Source organism: Aspergillus bombycis (assembly GCF_001792695.1).
Source record: "Aspergillus bombycis strain NRRL26010 chromosome Unknown contig00003, whole genome shotgun sequence".
Classification (NCBI taxonomy): Eukaryota; Fungi; Ascomycota; class Eurotiomycetes; order Eurotiales; family Aspergillaceae; genus Aspergillus; species Aspergillus bombycis.
In genome coordinates, this window is record NW_019170005.1 from 1 (window position 1) to 23,348 (window position 23,348).

General features: G+C 49.4%; 8 protein-coding genes across 8 annotated transcripts; 2 read left to right on the forward strand and 6 right to left on the reverse strand.

Annotated features, from left to right (window-relative positions):
• Positions 1-50: 50 nt before the first annotated feature.
• On the forward strand, positions 51-373 carry ABOM_000820 (GNAT family N-acetyltransferase; the record flags this gene model as incomplete). The annotated part of the gene is made up of 2 exons (XM_022527950.1): positions 51-131; positions 206-373. Coding segments are annotated over 2 exons (249 nt in total), but the record flags the coding sequence as incomplete, so codon positions are not given.
• A 594-nt stretch (positions 374-967) lies between these two features.
• ABOM_000821 (KAR9 family protein) lies at positions 968-4,099 on the reverse strand (the record flags this gene model as incomplete). The annotated part of the gene is made up of 1 exon (XM_022527951.1): positions 968-4,099. One exon carries the CDS (start codon positions 4,097-4,099, stop codon positions 968-970), a length of 3,132 nt encoding a protein of 1,043 aa, XP_022394228.1.
• A 1,251-nt stretch (positions 4,100-5,350) lies between these two features.
• Positions 5,351-6,883, reverse strand: ABOM_000822 (uncharacterized protein; the record flags this gene model as incomplete). The annotated part of the gene is made up of 1 exon (XM_022527952.1): positions 5,351-6,883. The coding sequence occupies one exon, from the start codon at positions 6,881-6,883 to the stop codon at positions 5,351-5,353; it is 1,533 nt and encodes a 510-aa protein (XP_022394231.1).
• A 1,014-nt stretch (positions 6,884-7,897) lies between these two features.
• On the reverse strand, positions 7,898-9,020 carry ABOM_000823 (alternative oxidase; the record flags this gene model as incomplete). Its single annotated transcript, XM_022527953.1, has 2 exons — positions 7,898-8,699; positions 8,761-9,020. 2 exons carry the CDS (start codon positions 9,018-9,020, stop codon positions 7,898-7,900), a joined length of 1,062 nt encoding a protein of 353 aa, XP_022394230.1.
• Positions 9,021-10,424: 1,404 nt separating this feature from the next.
• Positions 10,425-11,074, reverse strand: ABOM_000824 (acylphosphatase; the record flags this gene model as incomplete). Its single annotated transcript, XM_022527954.1, has 5 exons — positions 10,425-10,604; positions 10,686-10,755; positions 10,813-10,825; positions 10,927-10,957; positions 11,060-11,074. The coding sequence occupies 5 exons, from the start codon at positions 11,072-11,074 to the stop codon at positions 10,425-10,427; spliced, it is 309 nt and encodes a 102-aa protein (XP_022394112.1).
• Positions 11,075-11,712: 638 nt separating this feature from the next.
• On the forward strand, positions 11,713-13,803 carry ABOM_000825 (putative glycerol:H+ symporter (Gup1); the record flags this gene model as incomplete). Its single annotated transcript, XM_022527955.1, has 6 exons — positions 11,713-11,998; positions 12,048-12,115; positions 12,176-12,648; positions 12,704-12,758; positions 12,809-12,866; positions 12,926-13,803. Coding segments are annotated over 6 exons (1,818 nt in total), but the record flags the coding sequence as incomplete, so codon positions are not given.
• Positions 13,804-14,561: 758 nt separating this feature from the next.
• On the reverse strand, positions 14,562-15,514 carry ABOM_000826 (putative HIT finger domain protein; the record flags this gene model as incomplete). The annotated part of the gene is made up of 2 exons (XM_022527956.1): positions 14,562-15,169; positions 15,247-15,514. The coding sequence occupies 2 exons, from the start codon at positions 15,512-15,514 to the stop codon at positions 14,562-14,564; spliced, it is 876 nt and encodes a 291-aa protein (XP_022394233.1).
• A 1,610-nt stretch (positions 15,515-17,124) lies between these two features.
• Positions 17,125-23,052, reverse strand: ABOM_000827 (cellular morphogenesis regulator DopA; the record flags this gene model as incomplete). The annotated part of the gene is made up of 7 exons (XM_022527957.1): positions 17,125-18,384; positions 18,434-19,899; positions 19,950-20,179; positions 20,243-22,484; positions 22,557-22,695; positions 22,756-22,880; positions 22,962-23,052. 7 exons carry the CDS (start codon positions 23,050-23,052, stop codon positions 17,125-17,127), a joined length of 5,553 nt encoding a protein of 1,850 aa, XP_022394232.1.
• Positions 23,053-23,348: the final 296 nt, after the last annotated feature.

Below are 23,348 nucleotides of genomic sequence, written 5' to 3' on the forward strand. Positions count from 1 at the left end.
GCTGATGAGGTGTATATACAGGCCGGTGTTCGCACGTCTGCAATGCAGGGTTCCTGACGACGGTTGCTGCGCGCGGCCGTGGAGTGGGCATCGTCATGGGCGAGACGTATCTGCAGTTTGCGCCGAAGTTGGTAAGTTCCCTTTGCTGCTGTTTCTTTGGTGTGGATGTATGTGTGTCCGCGTAGAGCAGTGTTGACTGCGTTAGGGCTACAAATACTCCGTCTTTAACCTGGTCTTTGAGAACAATGTTGCATCGGTCAAGATCTGGGAGCGACTGGGTTTCAAGATCATTGGTCGCGTGCCTGGGGCAGCGCGGCTGGCGAATAGTGAGGAGTTGGTGGATGCGTTGATCATTGGGAGGGATTTGGTTTAGATGAGTAAAATATTGGGGAGAGATGGTGGCTTGGGGTGCGATTGTATATAGATAAATAGATAAAATAGATTGGTGGGTTTATATCTTCTTTCTGTGATGACGATCAGTGAGTACCGTTGACTAGGCTATGTTGATATAGAGTTAACGGGTAGCACAGGAAATAATGCATTGTCTATCCATGAGAAGATAACATGTGCTCTAAATGGCTAAATGGATGTGCAGGATTTGTTGGAAGAGTTAGTTCAAGGTTCTGATGGCTATATCAAATGCAATTAATTGGTAAATGTTGAAAAACAAACAGGGGAAAAAAAAATCATCAAAGCCAATGCCATGCTCCATACAAGAACGCTAATCACAATCACAATGCGAGTGGGGAATCAAGAAAACCAGTCTGACCCGCAACGATATGGTATATGGCGACACCACAAAGCACCCGAACCGCAATGCACATAATACAGGGGCAATAAATATGCTAGTATAAAGTGAAATAGTACATAAAAACAGAATCCAAACATGATGATGGTGGTTATGATACGGCGAAATGACTCCGTCGCAGACAGATTCCAGCAAGTTACCGCCACGGCGGACGCTCACTCAGCTTACTACGAGTGCCCGCACTGCTATCTCGCCCGCTTTTGTTTCGCGGCAAAGGAAGCAAGCTGATGCGCCGGCTGCCCCCATGGCCCAGTGCAGTCCCCGGGCGTCAGCCTTGGTGGGACTGAGCAGGTTACGGCCATAATCGTGTGAGATACTGCGGCTGAACGACATCCCGGCAAAACTTTGCCGGTTTCGAGGAGTGTTGTTGATGCCTTCCGCCCCTGGCGGACGCCGAAGCTTGCTGTAGGGTGGAGGGTCAAGGAGGGAGCGGTTGGGCGTGGGAGAGCCGGTGCGGTTAGGGCTGCGTGATGCAAGGCGGCTGGAAACGCGGCTGGAGACACGGCTGGGGGACCGTGCCGTTGAGGGAGCAGGAGATACAGCAAGGTCTCGGCGGGACATCATTGACAAAGGACGAGGAGTACGACTTGGAGCCGAAGACTTGCGGAATTGCGCGCTTGACTTGTAGACATGGCCGACTTCCAGATCATTGGTGTTTACACTAGAGTTCCATCGTGGGCGATTGTCTTTGACAGGTGGAGGCGGACGTGGCACCTTCTTTGCAGCGGGAGTAGGTGTAAAGAGACCACTTGGTTTGCAGGGAGATGGGGCCGTCAGTGTTGGTTTCGGGATCGCCGATTTCTTGCTCGTCAGGGCTGCCGTGGGCTGGGGTATCCCTGAGTATCGTCGAACCTTGGCCACGGTACTGCGGGCGACTGAGCCCACAGAACTTCCCCGTCTGCTAGAGCTTCCCAAAGAAGCACCTGAGCTTTTGTTAGCAGGGGTCATGACCACCGATGAAGGTGGGGAGCTGCCGGGAGTGTCGATAAGGCTAGTGGCTGGGCTGTCCATGGTGACAATAGTTGAGATAGAGTCGCGCAAGTGCTGACCCGGGGCCACGTTGAATTCTATGAGCGATGAATCCATCACCTCCACGCTCCTTTTCAGCGCATCCATCCTCGACGCCATGTCTGACAGGAGATTCACCGTCTCGCCATTCACCGTCAGTTGATCCTTCACTCCCTTCTCGATGAGAGATATTACTCGTTCGATCGCAGGGATGTAATGCTGCTTCTTGGCCTCGTAACTCTCAACGCGCTTCGCTAGTCCCGCCGGGTTATGCACATGGGCACCTGTTTCTAGGGCTTCTTGCAGCTTGGCAATGCTTCGTTCAACCGAAAGAAACATTTTCCGCGCTTGCATGCCAGCATTGCGGAAAACAAGAACCCACCGATCCTCACTGAACTCCTTCCGCAGAGCTTCCGCATCTGCCTCCAAGGTCCGATAGCTCTTCTCTAGCCCTTTTCGCCGCTCCTCCATCTCCGCACAGGCACTGGGGAAGATCCGGTCTGCTCTGCACTGAAACATGGACAACCGCATGGGCAAGAACGCAAGGGATGCCCGCAAGGGTTGTATCCGCGCAAATACAGCGATGAGATCCGCATGCTCTGAGTCGTCCTGTGGGGTTTGGATGAGCGGGGTATCCAGGGTCGGTGGCGCATCGAATAAGATACTATGTCGGTTACTACTCGAAAAGTGGCCATTATTCGGTGTTTCCTCGACGATCGTCTCCAACTCGCTAATATCGAGCCCAGAGCTATTCGACTCCTGCTCAGCGGCCCATGCATTTGCCATATTGATGTGTCGCTTTTCTTCGATCTCGAAGAGTAGCCGGCTCAGACTCTCCACCTCAGCGCTGACGTCCCCCAAAATGGTATTCCAGAGCTCCTCCCATTCCATAGCCAACTCCACTTGTTCCTTCACATTTCTTAGCCGGTTCTTGATATCCGCCCAGCTTTGTAATATACTGTCCATCTGGATCACAATGATCTTCAAACTGTCGGCACTAACGTCGCCAATGTCGGCTCGAAGCTGCACATCTTCAATGGCTTTCACGTAAATATTCATTAGACCTTCGAACCGCGTAATCGCCTTGTCGATCCCGTCCAATCCTTCTCGTCCGCCCGCTGCTGCCCACTCCACTTCGTCCTCCGCATCTAGACCACTTAACACATCGGAGGCCTTTTTGATCCATATCTGAATTTGTGCCGCGGACCCAGTGAGAGATTTGACGGCCAATGGCGCGTTGGGTATTGCGGCAATGCTGGCTTCAAGGGACGACGGTTGGGGCAGTGGGATGGAGGTGAGCTGGGTTAGCTGGTGACTGAAGGACGCGCGAGAGAAGGAGTATATTGATTCGGGGCGCTGCAAACCCTGGGGGTTAAAGTAAGATTGTACGTTCGAGTTGGCCGACGGTGGGCGCGGCGAGTCTTTCGGTGGAGGCGGTGGAGGTTGCTCAGCTTCGTTGTCACTAGTACTTTGGATAAACTTCTCGAAATCTGTTTGGTCATGTTCGACCTGCATGTTATGGGGAGCACTTGATTCGATGTCTAGTGGCGCTGGCAGAGACGCAACTGCAGCCATGGCCACTGGAGCTTCTTCCGGTTCTTCTACTTCTTCCACTTCTTGGGTTAGGCTGGCGTCTGGTGCTTGATCGACTAATGTTTCTTCAACGGGATCTTGGGTTGCGACCGACGTGGAACTTTCCTCGACGGGTTCTACCGGTTCTGACTCCACTGGGGAAGGCAATTCTGCGTCCGGGTCGTGAACCTCCAGATAGGTTGAGTCAATCTGTTGCAGTTGTCTACCTTTGCCACCAAAGTGTACCGCATTCCACGACCGTCCTCTCTTTTCAATCTTGATCGAAAGGTCTTTGTTGCGGCTGTCTAATTCCTTGATGTGCTCCTCGGGGATTCGACCAACGGCACCTGAGTTACGGGAGGGAGTCGCGGTTTTGTGACTCCCATCCAACAGCTTGACGCGCGCTGCTAGACCAGGAGACAGGCGGCGAAGGATGGATGGTCGAATGAGTGATTTGTCCGACCCAGCCTGATCGTAGATATCGTCAAGATCGTCGTCGTGAAGGCTACTCCCAAGACTGCGGAGACTGCGCAGGGATGATTTGGACTTGATTCGTCGCGGCGATGAATTCTCTGGAGGAGAGACGGCGACTGCGGGAGGTGGAGGAGGAGGGGGAGAAGATAGCAACTGCGATAATGACGATGTCGTGGGCGTCTTCGGACCGGAATCCGGGTGGGTGGGCGCAGTTGTGACAGTTGACGTGGTGAACATGGTACGTATTGACGGGGCGACCGCCCTGGTCTGTTTGTATTGTTGCAGTAGTGGGAAAGGCTAGAGAAAGATAGCGTGGAATGTGGTTGCAGCAAATCAACGCTCTTTGGGCGCGTCTTTGGGTTCTTGGGGGGAATTTGTTGGTATGCACGATGGTCCCCCCTTTCTAATAAGACCACCCTGGTCGCTTTTTGTCGGTGGTCTGCAAGTATAAATAAAGAACAAAAACAAAAATATATCAGACTAGTAAGCCAGCCACTAGTTAGTATTTATGTGCAGTCAGACGAGTGCAAGATTAGTCTAGAGTGTGAGTTCTCTTGAGAAATAACAACAATTGGGGGCGATACAGATGATCGGCTACATGATAAGTAGTTGTTGTTCGTTGGTTGAGGTGGTATTTTTTGATTTTCTTTGGTTTGGGCAGCGGGTAATCTGGCGGCGGAGGGAACCTTAAAAGACCGCAGTGAAATTGGGAAAATGAATAAAACAAAAAAAAGAGGATATGAAATCAAAATGACACTTTCATCTTCTCCCTTGATTTCCGGAAGCCGTTGATCGTCCTTCAGGAGAACACCACTAATAGTAGTGTATATTTCCCCTTCCAGGTAAGGTCGTCTGGTCGCTCGGTCAAGTTCAATTTGGAGGTCCTCGTCTGTTGGGTAAGAAAAATAAGGAAATTATGGTTTTTGCTTTCTCTCCGTTACTTTTCGGCTTGTTTTTAATGTTTTTCTTCTATTGTCTTTTTTCCCTCATGTTATGAAATTCTCCAGCTCACCACTCGAGCATGTTACCGCTTTCTTCACCTGTATAATCAAAACAAACCTAAAAAAGAAAACACCACCCATGGTCAGGTATGTAATCCACGGTATGTTTGGTACCGTCCACACCTGAATATCTGCTATGTACACATCCCACGGTAACTGGACTCCGAAATAATCACTTTAGGCATATCGCCACAATCCATAATAGTTGAAAAGAAATTAAATAAAAAGAATACACAAAAAAGATGATGATGAAGACATGGGGGAAAAAGAGACAAATTGACCAGAAACTCAGCCATATAATAATAAATATGGAACCACCAGAGAAGAGAAAATCAATCGAATAAAAAGAAAACTCCCACATAGCAAGCAAGTCTCCAGCAAGTAAGGGGTATCAAAGTGGACAGCAAACAAACGTAATAGTGAGCCCAGAATACGACGTGGTCCCAGCCATCAGGCACCAAACTCTCCTTCATACCGATCGCGTCCTTCACGCAGGGTCAACGGCCACCCCGTCATGGGGAGGCACTGCATCGGCGCTCCCTGGATCAGGCCCCCGCCAATCTCGCATCAGCTCTTCGCGAACTGCCTTGCACCAGGTAAGGAGGGCTGTGTCAAACTTCCTCCAAGCCTCATCGCTATTCCCGGAGACCACCCCCATCACATCCATTTCTAACTTGGTTTCCCACCGGATTTCCGCAGCCTTGGTCCAGTACCGAATATTATCCGCCCGTCGGTATGGTTTAGCAACGTCTTCATGGAAAGATTTGATTTCACAGAAGGGTCTCTTGGATTTCTTTACGGCCTGGTTATGGATTTGGACCAGGCCGCGCCCGTCTCGGAACCACTCGAGCATCGGAGTTGGTAGGGTCTGACCTTCGGGGTCTGTCCATGTTGGCAATGCATCCGTCTCCAGCAAACTACGCAGGAAGGCTTCCTCGCGCGCCCTCTCGTTGCCACTCCAGTTTCCACGCGCCCAAGCCCATCCTTGTCGCTCCTGGGCTTCCGCCTCCTCCATATGAATTTCTTGCGCCAGCATGCTGCGCACGTTGGCCATCCAACCCATGATGGACGATCGTTCGTCGTCCCGCAGTCCACCGGTGAAATTACGAGAGGCCCATCGTTTCAGGACTTCCAGCATGTCAAATAGTTCCTGTCGTATTTCCCGCTCACTTTTAATCGACGCCAGTCGCTCCGGCCGTTCATGGGCGGTATAGTATATCCTGGCAGCCCGAATCGCAAGAGTCACAACATCCAAGATACGCATGCCTTGAATCTCGTGCCAACCCAATGGGGTGGCACCTGCTAACATCTTGCGCGTCGGATCGCCAATGTCAGGAAGTTCATCTACGCTGATACGTGGAGGTTTCATGTTTCGCGGCGGCTCCTTCTGGGATCCAATCGTCTCCATGCTCTTTTCGGCCTCATCTAACGCATCCCGGAGATCCTTTCGCAGAGCTACGAGATCCGGTGGCGGTGGGAGGTGGAAAGTTTTCACACTATAGGTGCTCACTGTCGGAGGTAGCATCACCTCATGCTCATCGAACTCCTCGTCGGCGGGTTCCGAGCTCTCGTCCGTCGGGCTCTCGGTCAGATCCTCGATAAAGCGAGCATTTGGGGTGAGGAGTAGTCTCGGTATGTCATCCGGCTTTTGCTTCTTTTTCCACTCCCGAGCCTGGCCGCCCTTCCCTTCCAACAAGCCTGTGCGGGCAAAGTAATACTGCAGGTGCGCTATACTGCCCAAGCTCATCACACTCTCGCGGTGTCTGGCCGATTCGGCAAACTCGACCCCCTGGGGTCGGATGTACCCTCGTCTTCTCGACGAGACAGTGGACACAGAGGACCTGGCATCGGCGGATGTGGCGGACGAGACTGAACGGGACGAAAGGGTCGACACGGTTGAGACGGTGCGGTCTGACGGGGAATGACAGGAGGAAATAGCAGGCGTCGGTATGATGGATGGCGAGGGTGAAGAGGCACGGACAGGAGGGGCAACGGACTCGGACTCGATAGACTCATCCATAATCGCGTGGATCTAATGCGCTGGCTCTTTCCGGGGCGTTATGTGCAGCACTGACGAGGAATTTATAGATCTGGGAATAATGCAAGGAGGGACACAGATCTGATAGTAGATAATGTGATATATCTCAATCCCAAGCAGGAAAGGACAGGTGGTCGTCAGGTCGACAACGGTCAGACGCTTATTAAAAATAGGGACTCGTCCTCGGTTGAATTTGTGACGGTGATCGATCGGCAAAGAGAATAATTCTTTGGAAGTTCGAAAGGGGGGCACTTTTTCCCACTAAAAGGGGAAGCGGGTCGATAGCGTCGTTAACACGTCTTCCTGGAATTAATTACCTCCTCGGTAGTGATGGTATTAATAGATCAATCTCGCGTCACGCCGGTACTTCCGTTTATCCAGAGAAGCCCCTGACCCTTCTGTATGTTCCTGTCGAATTGTTCTGTAGCTCTTCGAACCTACTCATCCGAGCGACCCATGGGTCTCACGAAGACCCCTCGAAGGTTTCTGTTATCGATGCTTTCCTTTGCCATCCTTTTTTTGTTTATCTCTTGGCGCTAGACCTGTTGGGGCTTAGGGCGGGTCCCGTACCTGAACGCCCCGGATTTCGACCAACCTTTTCATGAGCGCGGATCACCTTTTTCCATCTTCTTCGACGCTCCGGTGTTTCAAGATGAAATTAAATGGCTCCAAAACGGCAATGCTTGACACCGTCTAGGCAAATATATTCAAGAAGAGGAGTTCTATATTTTATTTACAACCTGTCCATGTGAAAATAGAGATGTGCTTTGCAACAATCATTGCGCCTGAAAGACGTGCGCCGTGCACAATGAAATCCCATAATAAAACAAGCTTGCTTCAACACAGCCAGTCCTGCCAGATGTTTTACAGGTAGAAAGAGACGAAACAAAGAAAGCAAGAAAGCAGGAAAGAAAAGAAAGAGAGAAAGAGAAAGAGAAAGAAAACGGCCATGAAAGAAAGCTTTTGTCACACGCTCCATAACGTGAAGAATGACACTCAAATCACTTCATCTCTCTCCCACCCCGTTGCTTTCAAATTCACAATGCCCTTGCCAGGATGAGCTTTGCTTGGGTCCTTGTATTTGACCGAGTACGGGTTGGGATCTGCGCCTTGGTTCAAGTTTCCTAGTGTGTGGTTCACCTCTCGGTGCTTGGCCTCATCTGCGCGGACATACATCAACAGATCCTTCATAGTCCGCTGGCCCTCAGGCATCTTCCAGTATTGAACGGCAATCTCAGGGGCTTCCAAGTTCGCCCACTTGGGGAGTTTCCCGTTGTCGATATCTTGAATCGCTCGAGTGTAGGTGATCACTGCCTCTTCTTCAAGGTAACCAACGAATCGGTGGCAGATGCGCGGTGACATGAGATAGGAAAGGAAGAAGCCATTGAAGAAGACACCTTGTGCGCCAAGAACCATGAGTCGCATAAACCACCCTGGCTCAGCGAGTTTCAGGAAAGTGAGCAAATGCATGCGCTCATTGTATGCCTCCTCGAGCAGAGTTTCGATCCATCCATTATCCCTCTTCATCCGTCTCAAACTTCTGAGATGTCTTAACATGCCTCCAACCATTCCTGGTACACCAGCAACACTCTCCAGGAAGACAAATCGTGTGAGCCATTTCTGCTCGGTCATCTGGAACTTGGCCTCATGTTCTTTGCCCGGGGGAGGATGTCGATATCCAGTCACAGTGTCCATGCCCCATCGGAGCAATCGAACGGTGCTGAGTGCGACCCAGTCTGCCCAGTCCTTCGTTTCCCGATGAGCAACTGCGACGTGGCGCATCTGTTCTTCTGTATAACTAGTATTGTCAGCACCCACTATTCACACTGACCAGAATGATTTAGGCGAGGGATGCTTACACCGGGTGGACCCAAGCCGTCTCTACCTCCTTGATGTGAGGCGCATTTGGTGGGGGGAAGAATTCCTTCGTTTGTGTTTGCGGCGTCGATGAGATGAAACGCTTGGCCGTCTGGTGGTTGATTTTGCTCGCGAGCAAAGGACCGCTACATCGTATTCCAGCCGTGGCAAGAGGACTTGTGCATCCTCGGACTGTGAGGTGCAGGTATGTCTTCGGAAGCGAAGCTGCCCTAAGGGACACTGAGGTTGTTATCGAATTCATCCGAGTTAAAGGTATTGGATAATTGGTCAATGATCTTGAGGGCTAGGTAGTAGTAGTAGTAGTGGTAGTAGAAAGTGTCTTGCTTTGATCACAAAAGGTGCTGTTTACTGGATACTGGTACATCACGCCTCTACTGTCTATCTATATATAGTTTTGGATAAGAGCTTATGGCAGAAACCGGAATAGAGCCGGAACCAGACAAAGCCAATATACTATCATAGGACGCAAATCTTCTCGCCAGATGCTGACAATTAGGACGACCCTGAGCCACACCGGGACGACCAACTGAGACCCGTTTGCGGGATTCTGACATGCCTCTCAAAGGGCATCCAAGATATGGGACAGGTTTTGTTGGCGGGTCTTTCAGGGACCCAGACTTTCAAGTCTTTAGAAGTTACACCGAAGTTACATAGAAGCAACCACCGCGAACATCCCTTTGACGCCGTGTGTCCTTAATTAAGATATCCTATAATAGAACTTCCCTGTATCCTGTCTGCGACTGAAGTGAAAGCGAATCCAAAAGTCCCCCCATTATCCCTATGCCCGAGAAAGAATCAAGGCATCCAACGGCGAGATACCGTATATTACATATTGATACAGCTTCTGTATTTTAAAAATGTACAGAAGGGGCGGGCAGATGACTTCGGTGGAAACCGGAACGGCGTCTGACTCAACGCGATGCCGAAGCTTGACCTCCGAGTCGATTTGGGACCCGATCGTTCTTTGGTTGATTCGTATATCGGGCTCTCCATACGTCAGAGCCCTTGCAGATTTTGTTCGGCCTTGGACTTCTTACGTACAGCAGACCCCGAACTCCTTAGTTATATGGAAGCTCTTCGTACTAGTTTCATCATGAGCTTCCCTTTTCCCGGCCGAGAAGTAGAGATATCTTGATAGAGTCGATTCCCAGGTAGTAACGGGACCGAAGTATCTCCACAGCGCAATAGTGGAATTGGGGCAACAGCGATGTGATAGTGAAGGGCCTTTCCTCCCCTTCATTAGTGTGCGATATATGTGTGGAGGGATGAGAGATACCTAACTAACTAATAGTAGTCGAGAGTGACAGTTCCTAAGGGGCACTCCATCCATTGGCTTCCAAGCCCCGAGGGAATATGAGCAGGTTATAGTTCGGAGACAAGTCATGACTTCCGTGAGCAATGATCTATCGAAGTCGTCCGTAACGCTCCGAGCAACATGTCTAATAGACGAATGCTTACCTGTTCCCTTCGAGTATATTGGCATTCATAGTGGCATCCAGGACTGTATAAATAAACATTCTCCCACAGCTTAGTATACACACCTTTGTTCATTTGTATACACGTACATACAATCGTGCGCGCAAAGCCGCAATTAACCCAGGCCACAACATATCGCCTAATTACAATCAAACAATATAAAATAAAATCAGTTCGTAGCATCAAAGGCCGACTCAGTGGTCCGCCTGACACCGAAATGGGTCTCACTATCCTGAACGGTAAGATCTTTCTTCTCCACTTTAACAACGTGTGCGAGTCGTGGGCCATTGTTGATTTCCTTGAGCAGTTTTTGAATGGACTCAGGCGTTCCTTGGGCTTGTCCTTCGACCTGATGATCTAATCAGCCATGGTAACTACAAACTAGCCATGGTATTGACCATGTCCAGGATCGTTAACCAGAAAGACGAACCCGTCCACAGTTGGTATTTCTCACCCAGCCTTTTAAGCCAAACTCGGATGCACGCTTCTGTGTGAAGTCCCTGCAACATAGCAACTGTCAATATATTGCTCCGTTTGCTAGAGTGGCGGAGCCCTACCGGAAGCCGACACCTAGGTTATTGCTTTCGTTAGTCACACCAGTTCCCATCAAGGCCGCATTGCGCTCTATCAACCAACTGATACAAGTGTAGAGCTATCTCGCCATTACCTACCTTGAACGGTGCCACTGACCTTGAATGCAATCTGCATATCATATCAGCCTCGCTTCCACCTTGGAAGTAATGACGTAACAGATGAATGCGGGGTGTGTTATCCTTTGCTGGCTATGAGGGGAGAATACTGTACCCGTTGGGTAGACATGTTGAGATAGCTGTGTTTCTTTCCGGAGCCAGTATTTCTGCAAATATCAATCTATGTCTTTGTCATGGCAGTATCGTTGTTTAACTAATGTTCAAGCAATCGAAGTTGGTTTGTAGACCCATTAGTCATCGCCCATCACGAAGAGCTATGACAGGCTGTTTGTCAAAAACAGTACGCGCTGGACTAACACCTGACCGGATTCGATTCATGTACAAAGGGTCAGTTGGCATTAAAGTTGAGTCTAGACAGCGATCCTTATTTTACGATAGCTACAAAGATGCCTTGACAGATCGCCTCTCATGTCTAGCCTCGAGTATTGACGTCATTGTATATATATAGATCTTAGGATCGCGGTTTATTCTTTTGCTATCTTCATTCTTTGCCAAAACAGGAAAACGAACACTCTCTTTCTTCCCATTCTTCGATGCCTAGAATAGTACATATGGTCAAATTGAATACTTTGAGAGAAGTTCATCCGTGACGAGTCACCTGATTCCCCCAGATCACACTGCTGGTGAACCCGTGATTCCGCTTATCGCCAATCAACGTTCCGCCCCTGAACCAATAATAGATCCTCGGATTGTTCCCAAATATTGTTGTTTCTCCGCAATCAGTCCCCCTCGACACATCTCTGAGGGGCTCTGGCCACGCAATGCTCCTTTAAAATGACTTCAATTCTCTCCTGGTTCCGACGGCTATATTCTCTGGATACGTTGGATACTCGTTTCATTATCTCGTCAAATACTCCGCTGAAGGCCGTCGCTGCTGACACGCGATCTGCTCCCGCCAAAGATGCCCGCGCAAATGCAATTGCCAGCAATGCTGCTCCTCCTAAGTGGCGCACGCCTGAGTTCTGGGTATACTATGTCATCTTTCTCATCGCGGTACCGTTGATGTTCAAAACGGTTATCGAAGTGTCACAGGGTATGGCATTCTGCGCCAACAGAGGTGGCCGATGCTGACCATGCTTTAGAGAGTCATCCAACCTATCCAACATACTCTCATTTACTGTCCCCTGGCTGGATAGCTGGGCGCCAAGTGGTAAGTACTCTGGTCTATACTATGCTGCATGCTGTTACTAATTCTTCGCCTCTTGAGTAGGACAATTCGGATGCGCAGTATTCCAGCTTCCGGGATAACATTCCCTACCTGCTTGCCCTTTTGGTTGCCCACCCACTACTCCGTCGTGTCTACGAACATTTTGTACAACCGGTCGATGCAGGCTCGACTCAATCAAAGACCAATGCGACTACAGCTCAGGGAGACGCTCGCCTGGCTCGCCGGGTCCGATTTGACTTTTATTTCGCCCTGATTTTTATCGTTGCTCTCCATGGCGTATCTGCCATAAAGGTGCTCGGTATATTATATGTAAACTACAAGATTGCGAAGTCGCTTCCACGGCAATATGTGCCTACTATTACTTGGACATTTAACATTGCGATACTGTTTGCGAATGAACTCTGCACAGGCTACCCCTTCGAGCGCATAGCCACCATGCTGGTGTCTTCAGCAGATAGCGCCGGGCAGGACTCTCCTCTAGTCCTATGGGGTCGATATATCGATAGTTTTGGGGGGTATAATGCCTCGGTGGGAGGTGCTTTTCAAGGTCACGATATTGCGGCAGATCAGCTTCAATATGGATTACTATTGGAGCCTTGATTATCCAGCCTCGAGTCCCATTGAGGTAAGTCGTTCCCTCCATAAAATAAGTTCTTGTCTAACGGTTATAAGAAGAAACAAGCTGATCCCACGGCACTATCGGAGCGCGATCGTGTGAACATCCCGGCAGAGCGTCCGCATTCAATGGCCGCAATTATCTCGCCTATGTGCTGTATTCGCCGTTATATCTAGCCGGCCCCATTTTAACATTCAACGACTATATTTCACAACAGCGATTCCAACCTCTATCTCTTACCAGATCCCGTGTTACTCGCTACGCCGTCCGTTTCCTTTTGACCGTACTGGCCATGGAATTCATCCTCCATTTCATCTACGCAGTGGCCATCTCCCAAGCACACCCGGACTGGTCATTGTATAGCCCTGGCCAGCTCAGCATGCTAGGCTTCTTCAACCTTCACATCATTTGGCTGAAGCTCCTAATTCCATGGCGATTCTTCCGGCTCTGGGCCCTAGTCGACGGCGTCGACCCACCAGAGAACATGGTCCGCTGCGTCTCAAACAACTACTCCGCATTCGCCTTCTGGCGCGCCTGGCACCGCTCATTCAACCGCTGGATCGTGCGCTACGTCTACGTGCCCCTAGGTGGAGGAAGAGGTCGAGCACGTGGCGACGATAACAAATCATCATCTGTACTCTTTGCCAAAGCCCGCCAGATCTTCAACTTCCTCATCGTCTTCACCTTCGTTGCTCTTTGGCACGACCTCAACCTCCGTCTCCTCATGTGGGGATGGCTCATTACACTCTTCGTTCTCCCCGAGATCATCGCTACTCTCCTCTTCCCCGCGCACAAATGGCGTTCCCGTCCGAATACATACCGCGTCCTTTGTGGTATTGGTGCAGTAGGGAACATTCTCATGATGATGATTGCCAATTTGGTCGGGTTTGCTTTGGGCTTGGACGGAATCCAGGGCTTGCTTAGCGAGATGCTGGGGTCTTATTCCGGTCTGGTTTACCTGGCTACGGCCTGTGCCGCGCTATTTGTGGGGGTCCAGGTTATGTTTGAAATCCGGCAAGAGGAGTTACGAGCTGGTATCAACTTGAAGTGTTAATTCACATACATATGTATACATTTAGTATGATAGAAATCGAAACCTATATATCTTCCATCAAAATAATGATAGTAGCGCTATATTTCCACGCTGTTTGCTGGATATGGGGAAAAGATGATAGTGTATTAAGACGTCCGCCCCAGAAATGTGACCTAGACTTTGGTCTACTATTTCAGAGAGCTGCAAAGGCTTCAGATGTATGGTCCCCACCTGTTTGCCTAATTTTAACGTTTCTAAGTGGTCAAATTGACCACCAGTAACCATGATTAGGACCGCGAAGGTGCATAAGGAGACAGCCCCTGGACTTGGGGAAAGCCCACGATTATGTTTGAGTGAAGATGGACGCTTTACTTTCCCTCAGCCCGTGTATCGGAGCGTCTTTCTGTCGAATAGGCTACCCAAGCCGTAAGGCCTAGTAGCGTTAGATAGGCGTCGAGCCTGTAGGAAGGCTTCTTCTCTGTTCCATCAAGTAGGAGTGGAATCCACCGGGAGAATCAAATAGGCACACGATCCATGCTATGACTATAATATAATAGCACCTATGTTCTTCATGATATTCTCACCAACACAAAATGGTGCCTCGCGAGGTTGTGGAAGGGAGTATGCCCACGTGTCTGCCTTGGACAGCGAGTAGCAGATCCCGCCCCAGGCGAGTATAATCATTTTCTATCAAGCAGTCCGGTGTTTCCAGTATGACAATCTAGACGAGAAAAATGATCATCCGGTAGGTTTTTTTAGCCAATCCGCATTTGAACGGTCTAGTAGAACGCCCCACATCTGGAGTCCTCATGAAGTTTGTAACAATCCAAACCGCAGGTCCGCGAAGGGCAGTTCTTGCACCGGATCTTGCCCCAGTAACCGCACACACAGCAGAAATACCGCTGCGATTTCATTGTGACTGGCGGGCCGACGCGAGAAGCATTATACGTCAATGGAGGCTCCGCAAGAAGTGCCTGCATAATACGCTCCGACGGTGCAGAGGGGATATACGATCTCAGGAGGGGGTCGTCATCGTGCTCGGTTTTGAGAAGTGCTTGCTTGTCCTCTGGTTCCTTCTCCAGTTCCTTCTCCGTGTCTTCTGTGGTAGCGACGCTCGGTGGGTTTGCAGGGGTCGCTGATGCCCTCTGTGGCGCGGGTGCAGTGGAGGGCTGTTTCTTCTGACGCGAGGATTCAGGTTTGGGCGTTGTGGCAGGTGTCGAGCTTCGTCGTAATGATGATGGTTTTGTTACTTTGTTGGCTGGGGGACGCTGCGTCGTAGACTGGCCTGCTTGCGCCAATGCGGCTTCCTCGTCATCGAGATAGTTCCTGAAGGTCTTCTGCGATTGAAGGATACGGCGCACGTTTGAGGTAACTTTGCCTCTTGTCCCTGGTGAGTGGCAGAACAGTTGTTAGCCTTGTCCTGTCGCAAAACACGTCAACGCATCTCGGAGAAGATCTAGATACCTCTTCCAGCTGCATCCTTTTGTTTCACTGGGATAGGGATATGGACATCCTTGTGGTTCTCCCGATCGAGTTCTGCTAAATGTCGAATGATCGCGTTGGCCTGTCTTGATGATACATCTCCACGGCTACCGGGGTCGCGAATGCCTCGTTTCCTGCCGATAGTAGGCGTGATCGCTGCTTTGGATGGGTCAAAGCCCCTGTCGGGGACGTAGGTCCACCCCGGAGTGAGGTGAGTTGTCGTACTCGGAAGAAGTTCGACGTGATACATTGTTAGTACGAAATGGGGGAAAAAAGGGTTGTATTGGTTTAGGACAATGTTATCGCCAAGGCGTTTTCTTTTGGCGTTCCCCGAAAATGTTCCATAGAATATTCCATGTTTGCTATGTTTGCATTCAAAGGGAATGACGCAGTTGACCTGACAGTACATTTACTACAGTCAGTTATAAGGCAAGATGTCAAATATCCGGTTAATATCATAAATAAGACTGTTTTTTATGTAATATTCGATGTAATGCATGAAATAATCGCGTTCTCCTGTTAAAGCTCACTCAATGCCGAACATTAACTGCATTCGAAAAATTGAATATGTTCGGAAACCCATGCGGAAAACAAACTCCTGATAAAAGATAGATTTGGAACTGGTTATGGCGTTGTTCTGGAGCACTATTTCTTCTTAAGTTGATCCACTTTCGTCTCCAGTTCACCGATGTATGTCTGAAGCTTTTGTGTTGCTGCTTGAAGCGCCTGTTTATACTGATTAGTCCGATTACCTCGAGCGAACAGCCCAACATATGAAGAACCAAGGGGCAAAAGGGAGCTATGGCTATATCTAAAACCTGATGCTACTAGTGGGGAGAAGGCAAATCTGCGTTGTGCACCAAGATAATAAAGGGAAATTGTCGGAGACCAAGTAATGAAAAAGAAAGAAATTGAAAAAAAAAGGAAACCAAAGACAACAGAAAATTATGATAACAGCAAGTTGAGAGGGAAAAGAGAGATATGAAACAAAAGAAATTCGCATAACATACGTATATGTCCTCTGTTAACATCTCGTTGGTCACTCTGTACTCCCCAAGGATGTAATAGTAAACGGAAGCCCCGGCGACAACAGTGCCAGTAAGGAAGCCAAATATTCTAGCATTACGAGCAAGTTAGTTACATCAAGAGGGTACCCTGCCTTTGAAGAAGTATGATCAGTAAAGCTTACCCTCCGCGAAAAGCCCCAACAGGTTTTTTAGCGGGCAACGTGGAGCCTGCAGCAGCCCTCACGGATGGCGAGGTAGAGAAGCTCCTTCGCATGGAGATGGCCGCGCGCCTTGTTGCGACGGAGCGCAACCCAGGAAATGCCATTCTGTAAGCACTCATAATCATAAATGCTCCAGGTGTCTGATATTTTGATTAGCAAGGAACATTCCGGGAAAGTAAATTACAGCGAGGATTTGCTGCTCTTACAGGTTCAAGTGATGGAGGTTCGGCAAAGCTCGAAGTGACGTTGGTGTTTGCCATTTAAGCTCGGGTGGAGACGGCCGCTAATCATCACGGGCCCGAAGTTAAGCATGTATCCCTGCCTAAGGTATCTGCTTCAGTGCCAGTACATTTGATGATAGTCCTTGTCTTCTCATCCACAAGGATTTCTCCGCTACTATTGAAAGAAAGTGCTATGGATGTATGTCTATTCATTTCATCGACCGTAAAGATCCCTAGGATATAATCCAGTAGGCAAGCTCCAAACGCCTGACATAACAGCAGGGGGCAAAGCTGCACAACGGCTTGCAGCACTATCTAACTCTTAAACACGAAAGAAACTGTACCCAATTTCTGGATATAATACATATAATATTTCACCATGGTCGCCCAGAAAGTTAGAAAAGGAGGGACTTAGTTTGCCATGGTACTCTCGTTGAATAAGTCCGCCAACAGATCAGCACACGATGTTGTCAAGCCCGGACTGCTCATGCTGTAAGTGCTCTCGAAAGCATGGATGCTGAGTTGTTCAAACCAAGGCCGAAGAATTCGATCAATGAGTTCATCTTTCGCCGTCTCACGGATCCAGTCCGCTGTTAGACCCGGCTGTTTTACGCTATAACCGAGCTCGTTCAACTCTCTGGGGCCGTCTGCGGCCGCAGAGCGCGTCCCAAAGCCCTGTGAAATCTCATCTGCAAGGGCCATAGGCTCCCAACGTTCTGGAGGATAGACGGCATCGATCGTATCTGTAACATAAAGCCATTCGAGTAGCTGGAAGTCATCCGGGGCAAGGACGAGTAGCGTGTCTAGAAGCTTACACGCCTGCAACAATGCGTATGGATTGTATACCTCTTGCTGTAATCCAAGCGGAACGGCAGCAATCGCTTCTTGGAGCTCCGTGTTGATCAACGGCCAGAACGGAGCCAGCACAGTTGTGGAACTCTTGAGTGCAAGAGCCCGAAGAACCATGAATATCTCCGCTCTAGTCGTAGATGACGGCGATGATGAACTGGTAGCCCCTAGGAGATCTTCTAGCTTCTGCAGAAGTCCCGGTAGTTCTCCAATGAAGTAATCATTGTTCGCGGACAATATAAGTAGGGTAATTCTACGGAGGTTCAATTGTGCCTTCCTATCGGCATCTAGGCGGGCAGCAGACGCTCCCACACCAAACATGATGCCCGCAGTGCTCGGGGGTGGAAGCCGAGACATCAGTTCAGATAATCGATCCTTATCGGCAAGCACCCATTGCCGCAATAGGTTCATCCATCCTTCCTTCACAAGTTCGAGGTGAGAACTGAAGAATCTAGGATCATTGAAGGCTTCCGCGATGTCTTTCTTCCATATCTTCGCGGCAGCCGGAACTTTTGCAATATGTTGTAAGAGAGCCATAAAGTTGTGGCTGATGTTGTTTGGGAAAAGACGCGATCGCAAAAGGGGTCCTATCACATGGGTAGATATGCCTGATACAGCGGTAGTAATACGATCCGAATCACCCAAGGTAGTTGTAAAGGCAGGCATGGAACTAGCAAGGATGCTGAGCATGTCGTCAGGTCCGATATGAGGTGCTAACAGATTATCATGTTCTACAGAGCCTCGACCCAGCAAGCCCGACTCTTGTGACAGTCCTAGGGGTTTGCTGGTAAATATTGCCGTGAGTAACCGTAGCAGTACATCCTAGAAAGGTCAGCAAAAGCAATAGCTCATCAACTTCTAGATCACGCACCCCAAGTTCCTTCCTCATTCGACGATCCTCACCGAAACTGGTGTTCTCCAATTTCGCACCGAGGATAGCGGCGAACTCAACCAAGCGAGGAAGTATCTGTCTGTGTGGAAATGGGTTGCTCAAAACATCACGCAAAAAGGTAGTACAGTCTGCCCAAATCTCGTCGAGAACATCGTCGTCAAGGGACCTGGCATAAGTAACAAGAAACCCGGCTAGCTCGTTTTCTGTAAGAGTCGACGATTGAGTAGATTTACGACTGGGGTCTAGAGCAGAAGGGTTCGTCCTAGTATAGATGGCGTTAAATATAGCCGGGATTGCAATTTTTGGTCGAGACCCATCCAGAGTATGAAGCAGGCTGAAAATAAGAGACGAGGTATTGCTGTCCGTCTTTGTCCACAACTCTACTAATGTCTCAAGGCATTCAAGGGCCTCTGCTGTAAACAGATGCTCGAGGATCCGGCGGGAGCGGTTCCTCATGCGCAAAGATGTATATTGGAAGGATGCCAGAGACTCAGCATCTTGCGGAAGAGTATTCCTCTCCACCGCTCCCCAAGCCCAGATAGAAAAGCACAGGCGTACAGCATCTTGGAAGCACAGTAAGACAGTAAGTCTATTATTCGCAGCCGTTGAACGACCGTGGCTGGCGTCTGACGCAAACACGCCTGATACCATATTTCCAAAGAACCCCTGGGGTTGATCTGGGCTCTTAGCGGCGGGAACATTTGCTTCGTCCACAAGAAGACGCTCATGAGCGGTTGCGATGCAGGTTTCAAGACCGGTGAGTAGAGCTATGGTGGCATGTTCGGACCTATCCTCGGGCCAACCTTTTGTGTGTTTGAACGAAAGTTGCAGATTTGTGTACGCAAGTTGGATCTCCTTACAGAAGCAATCCACTAGCATCAGAATGATCTGGAATATAGATCCCGAGTACAGCGGAAGCACTTCACAGAGCAACATCGTCCATCTTTCCACGCTGCCCCTCGAGTTCGGAGAGCTGATGCCCTTGAGAAGACATTCTAGGAGCTGCTGTGGAGGCTGTGGCATGGTAGGGATTGGGGGCGCTTTTTCGGCCTTGTCGCTCGTAAATGACAGAATAGAGGGACTTGTCAAACGCTCACGTGAGCTGGCTCTTTGATGTTTTGGTCTAGGAGGAGGCTGTGGTAAGTACGCCTGAGCAAACCGAACCTTCAGTGCTGCAAGGAGAGTGTCAATGAGAGCCCCTTGGACAGCAACGCTACCGCCATCATCTAGAACAGCAGAAAGTCGTTCGACAAGAAGGGAGTCAATTCCAGACTCAGCCACCTCTTCAGCTCCTGGGCCTAGCAGGAGTTGACGCATGACAAGCAGGGATGTTTGCTGCAATTTAACTTCGTCGAAGTTTGTCTGTGCCGTAATCTTCGGTCCACTAACAATTCTTAGAATGGCGTGGAATATGGTCGAGTGTAAAGTCTGGGTCCCGGTGTTATCTGCCGGTATTGTGAGTCTCGGAATGTCAAACTGAGGTCATGAAGCTCACCTTCCGAAGCAGAGGCATCATGGTGTCGGTCACCTGGAGCTGATGCCTGGGTCAGTAAAGTAACCCACCCATTGTGGGGGATGACTGATATGATATTATGAATCGTCTCCAATAGATAGCTACATTCCTTGACATCATCGGGGGATATGGAAAGGTTTGTTGGATTTGCCCCAGAGGGATCAGCTTGGGTGAAAAGACTATCCAGCCGTGAAACAACTATGTGAAAGACCCTATTTCATCATTGAGTAACTATACCAGAGGCAAGGGCCTGCCTGAAAAGTTGGGGAGCTTACTTGTGTATGGAGGGCAGGTCCTGGAGCCAACGCTGGACCACCTCGGAGGTCTCGTTAGGGGCTTGAGAGAGCGAGTCTAGCACAAGAAAAAGTGGACGTTCAAGCAGGGAAGATTGGTAAGAAACCTGGATCAGGGCCGAATTTTGTGCATGCTTCGGAGGAAGTTCATAGGTACCATGGTGGCTGTGATTCCACAATACGAAGTATCTTCCAACCTGTTCCTCCGATAAGAGTTGCCGTGATGTGTTGGATGAGTTGACCATCAGTGATGTTATGAACGCCTCAACAAGGTGATCAGGCCATGAGACTGAATGCAAATGCCACAGGCAGCGAACTGCCTCCACATGAAACTTTGGACTCAATGGTGAAAGATATTGCCAAATCTGTTTAACAAGTGACGGGATAAGATCGGAAATATCTTCGTAGCTGATATAAAAGCCGGGGCTTTGAATAGAATATAAATTCGTGACACCGGTGGCAATGGATGAGACTGCCGAGAAAGTGGCGGTAGATTGCTCGACATGACTCGCACTAACGTAGTTACAGATGGCAAGATAAAGCCGTCTGTCGCGCGGTATGCGTGACTTAGGAAGCTTCTTCAGCAGCACAATGAGAAGATTTACGGTCTCCTGTATAGATGCGATATGGTTATCACCCTCAAGTACCGATAACACGAGTTCGTAGGCTTTGCCAATTATCAGCTCCGCAAGTTGTTTAGAAGCGAAGGGTAATGGAGGGGGATCAAGGCTGCTGGTGCTTTGCTTATAGAAGCCATGGATCCTCTCAAGAACTTCAAGCATATTGAGGTCACCAGTCTGATGGTTTTTGATTATCTTTTCAGAGGCCAACTTCTTGGAGAAAGCCCTTTCGGCAAGCAGGCCCGTCAGTGAGTTCATCACTTTGAAGAGTCCATGAGACACAAATCTTAGCTGATCATGTGCAACTTTGGCATGATTTTTCGGAGAGAGCTCATTCATCTTAATAAGGACCGAGAGGGTCAGCAGCGGGATATGGTTCAAAACCATGTCCTCCTCTCGCACATTGAAATTTTCCACAATGAATTGAGCGAGTTTAAGGTTGTCCATTACCTGACCATTGTCGCGATCAAGGCTCTCCGGTGCCCAATCTATCAACTTGAGCAGCTCCGAGAAGATTACTCCGCTCTCGACACCGTCAAAAAAAGCGCTGGCACTGCGAAAAATCTCGTCAAAGTGGCTTTTGGAGGCTACCTGCTCAAAAGCTTGAACATTTCGGATAATGGGGAGAAAGACTGCAGTAACTATGTGCCCACCAACTTCCCATCGGTCCATCAAGGACAGCGATATCCTGAAGGGCCTTGTCTTCTCCGAGGGCACTACGGTTTTCTGTCCGATCATCTTCAGGAGACCTCTCACCAGTGGTTCCAGTCCAAACTGGCGGAAGTATTCGGACTGTGAAAGGTCTTGACCACTGGTGGTGGGTGCATCTGCATTTTCCGAAATTGAGTTCCGAGCTTCGAAAGAGGTTCGGTCATTTACAGGATCAGGACCCAAAAGCCAAGCCCATAATCTCCGATTCAAACTCATATCTCTTCGAGCCACAACACCCACAGCTGCAATGAGTAACCTTTGGAGGTCATCATCCGTGATCCGAGATTGCAAAATAGGCGAGCTGAGTGGCAGATGCGTCACAAGCAAATCGAGAAAGTTTCGCTGGACAAGGACTTGCTCGTCGGTTAACCCGGATGCAAAACAACGAATAAGTAAACCAGGTTCCGGGAGGACAACTGAGTTTGCTGCCATCTGCATGTCATGTGGCATATCGTTGGAATCGTTGATGCTGCTTTTGCTTGGTCTTCGATCTGTGACGCCTAGCTTGGGGAGATAGCGATTCAGGTAAGCCAGCACTCCTGAACGCCTACTTGGACTAGTGATTGACGCAAGGAAGAGGCATTGCCAAAAGTATTGACCACTTGCATTAGCATCTCCGCCTTGCCTCTGTATGTCCATTTGACTAGCGATATCGCGAAATTTATTGATAAGCCGGAGAGTTGGGTCAAAGTCATCACTAGTTTCTTCTTCAAGTCCGGGTAGAAGGGCTAGGATGATCGCCTTCAAGGCGGGTCTGATAGCCCATGCTCCAGGCCACAAATATATGTCTCTACTAAATTTAAAAATAAAGGGCGGACGGTAAGTGAAGCGAATGCTAAGGTAGGGGCAATGCCGGGCAGATACAACGGCAGATCGTGCGATAGTCCTTCTGACTAAGACGGAACTGAAGCATTAACAGACGCTCCTCGAAATAACCTTAGTCACAGCACCAACCTTGATCAAACCAAAGACATATGTATATACTTCAAGTGCCTTCTGGTGGACACCAGACGGCAACGAAGGATTTAGGCATTGCGCGAGCCGTTTCGAGACGAGAACCTTGTGAGGGACGATCGGTAGGTCAAGAGGGTGAGACTGAAGGGCCTGGTATAGAGAATCATTAGAGACTTAGGTGTGATTGTCGTTCGGGGAATATTAACCCACCTTCAGAAGCCGACTGAGGAAAGAGATATAGTCCGCCCATTCCTGTAACGCCGTGTCGAATAAAGAGAGGGCTCGCTCGACGCTCGACGCATAACGACGATAATTCTTATCCTTCTTTAGGTGCTCTGCACGATTCCATAGACATTAGACTGCAGGTCCTCCTCGAAACCTAGATTTCAGCCGTGGGATGCCGGGTAAGCGCAGACCTTCTTTGCCTCGTAAGCGGGATCGCGCAAGAGAGCTATCGGAGCTTGCGGGGGAGTTCGATCTCGGAAACGAGCTCGGATCAAGGCTCATGGTGCACACGTCGAGTATTCAATCATAAAGTATCGGTCGGAAAATCGAACCTCTTCATATTTCGCGCATTGAACTAGAATGCGACCGGAGTTGGAGCGGTTGTTGCTGCGTAAAGACACGGAAGCCACAACAAGCGCCAGGCGGACATGTTTTTGGTGCCTTAACTGTCCGCCTTTGCGAAGCTCCGAACGGGGAGATCAATCGGCCTTTCTCCACTTGGTCTACTATTTAATCAAGCCGCGGAACCCACATAACGTTTCCTCACTTCAAATGCCGGTCACGTCGCTACTGTACTA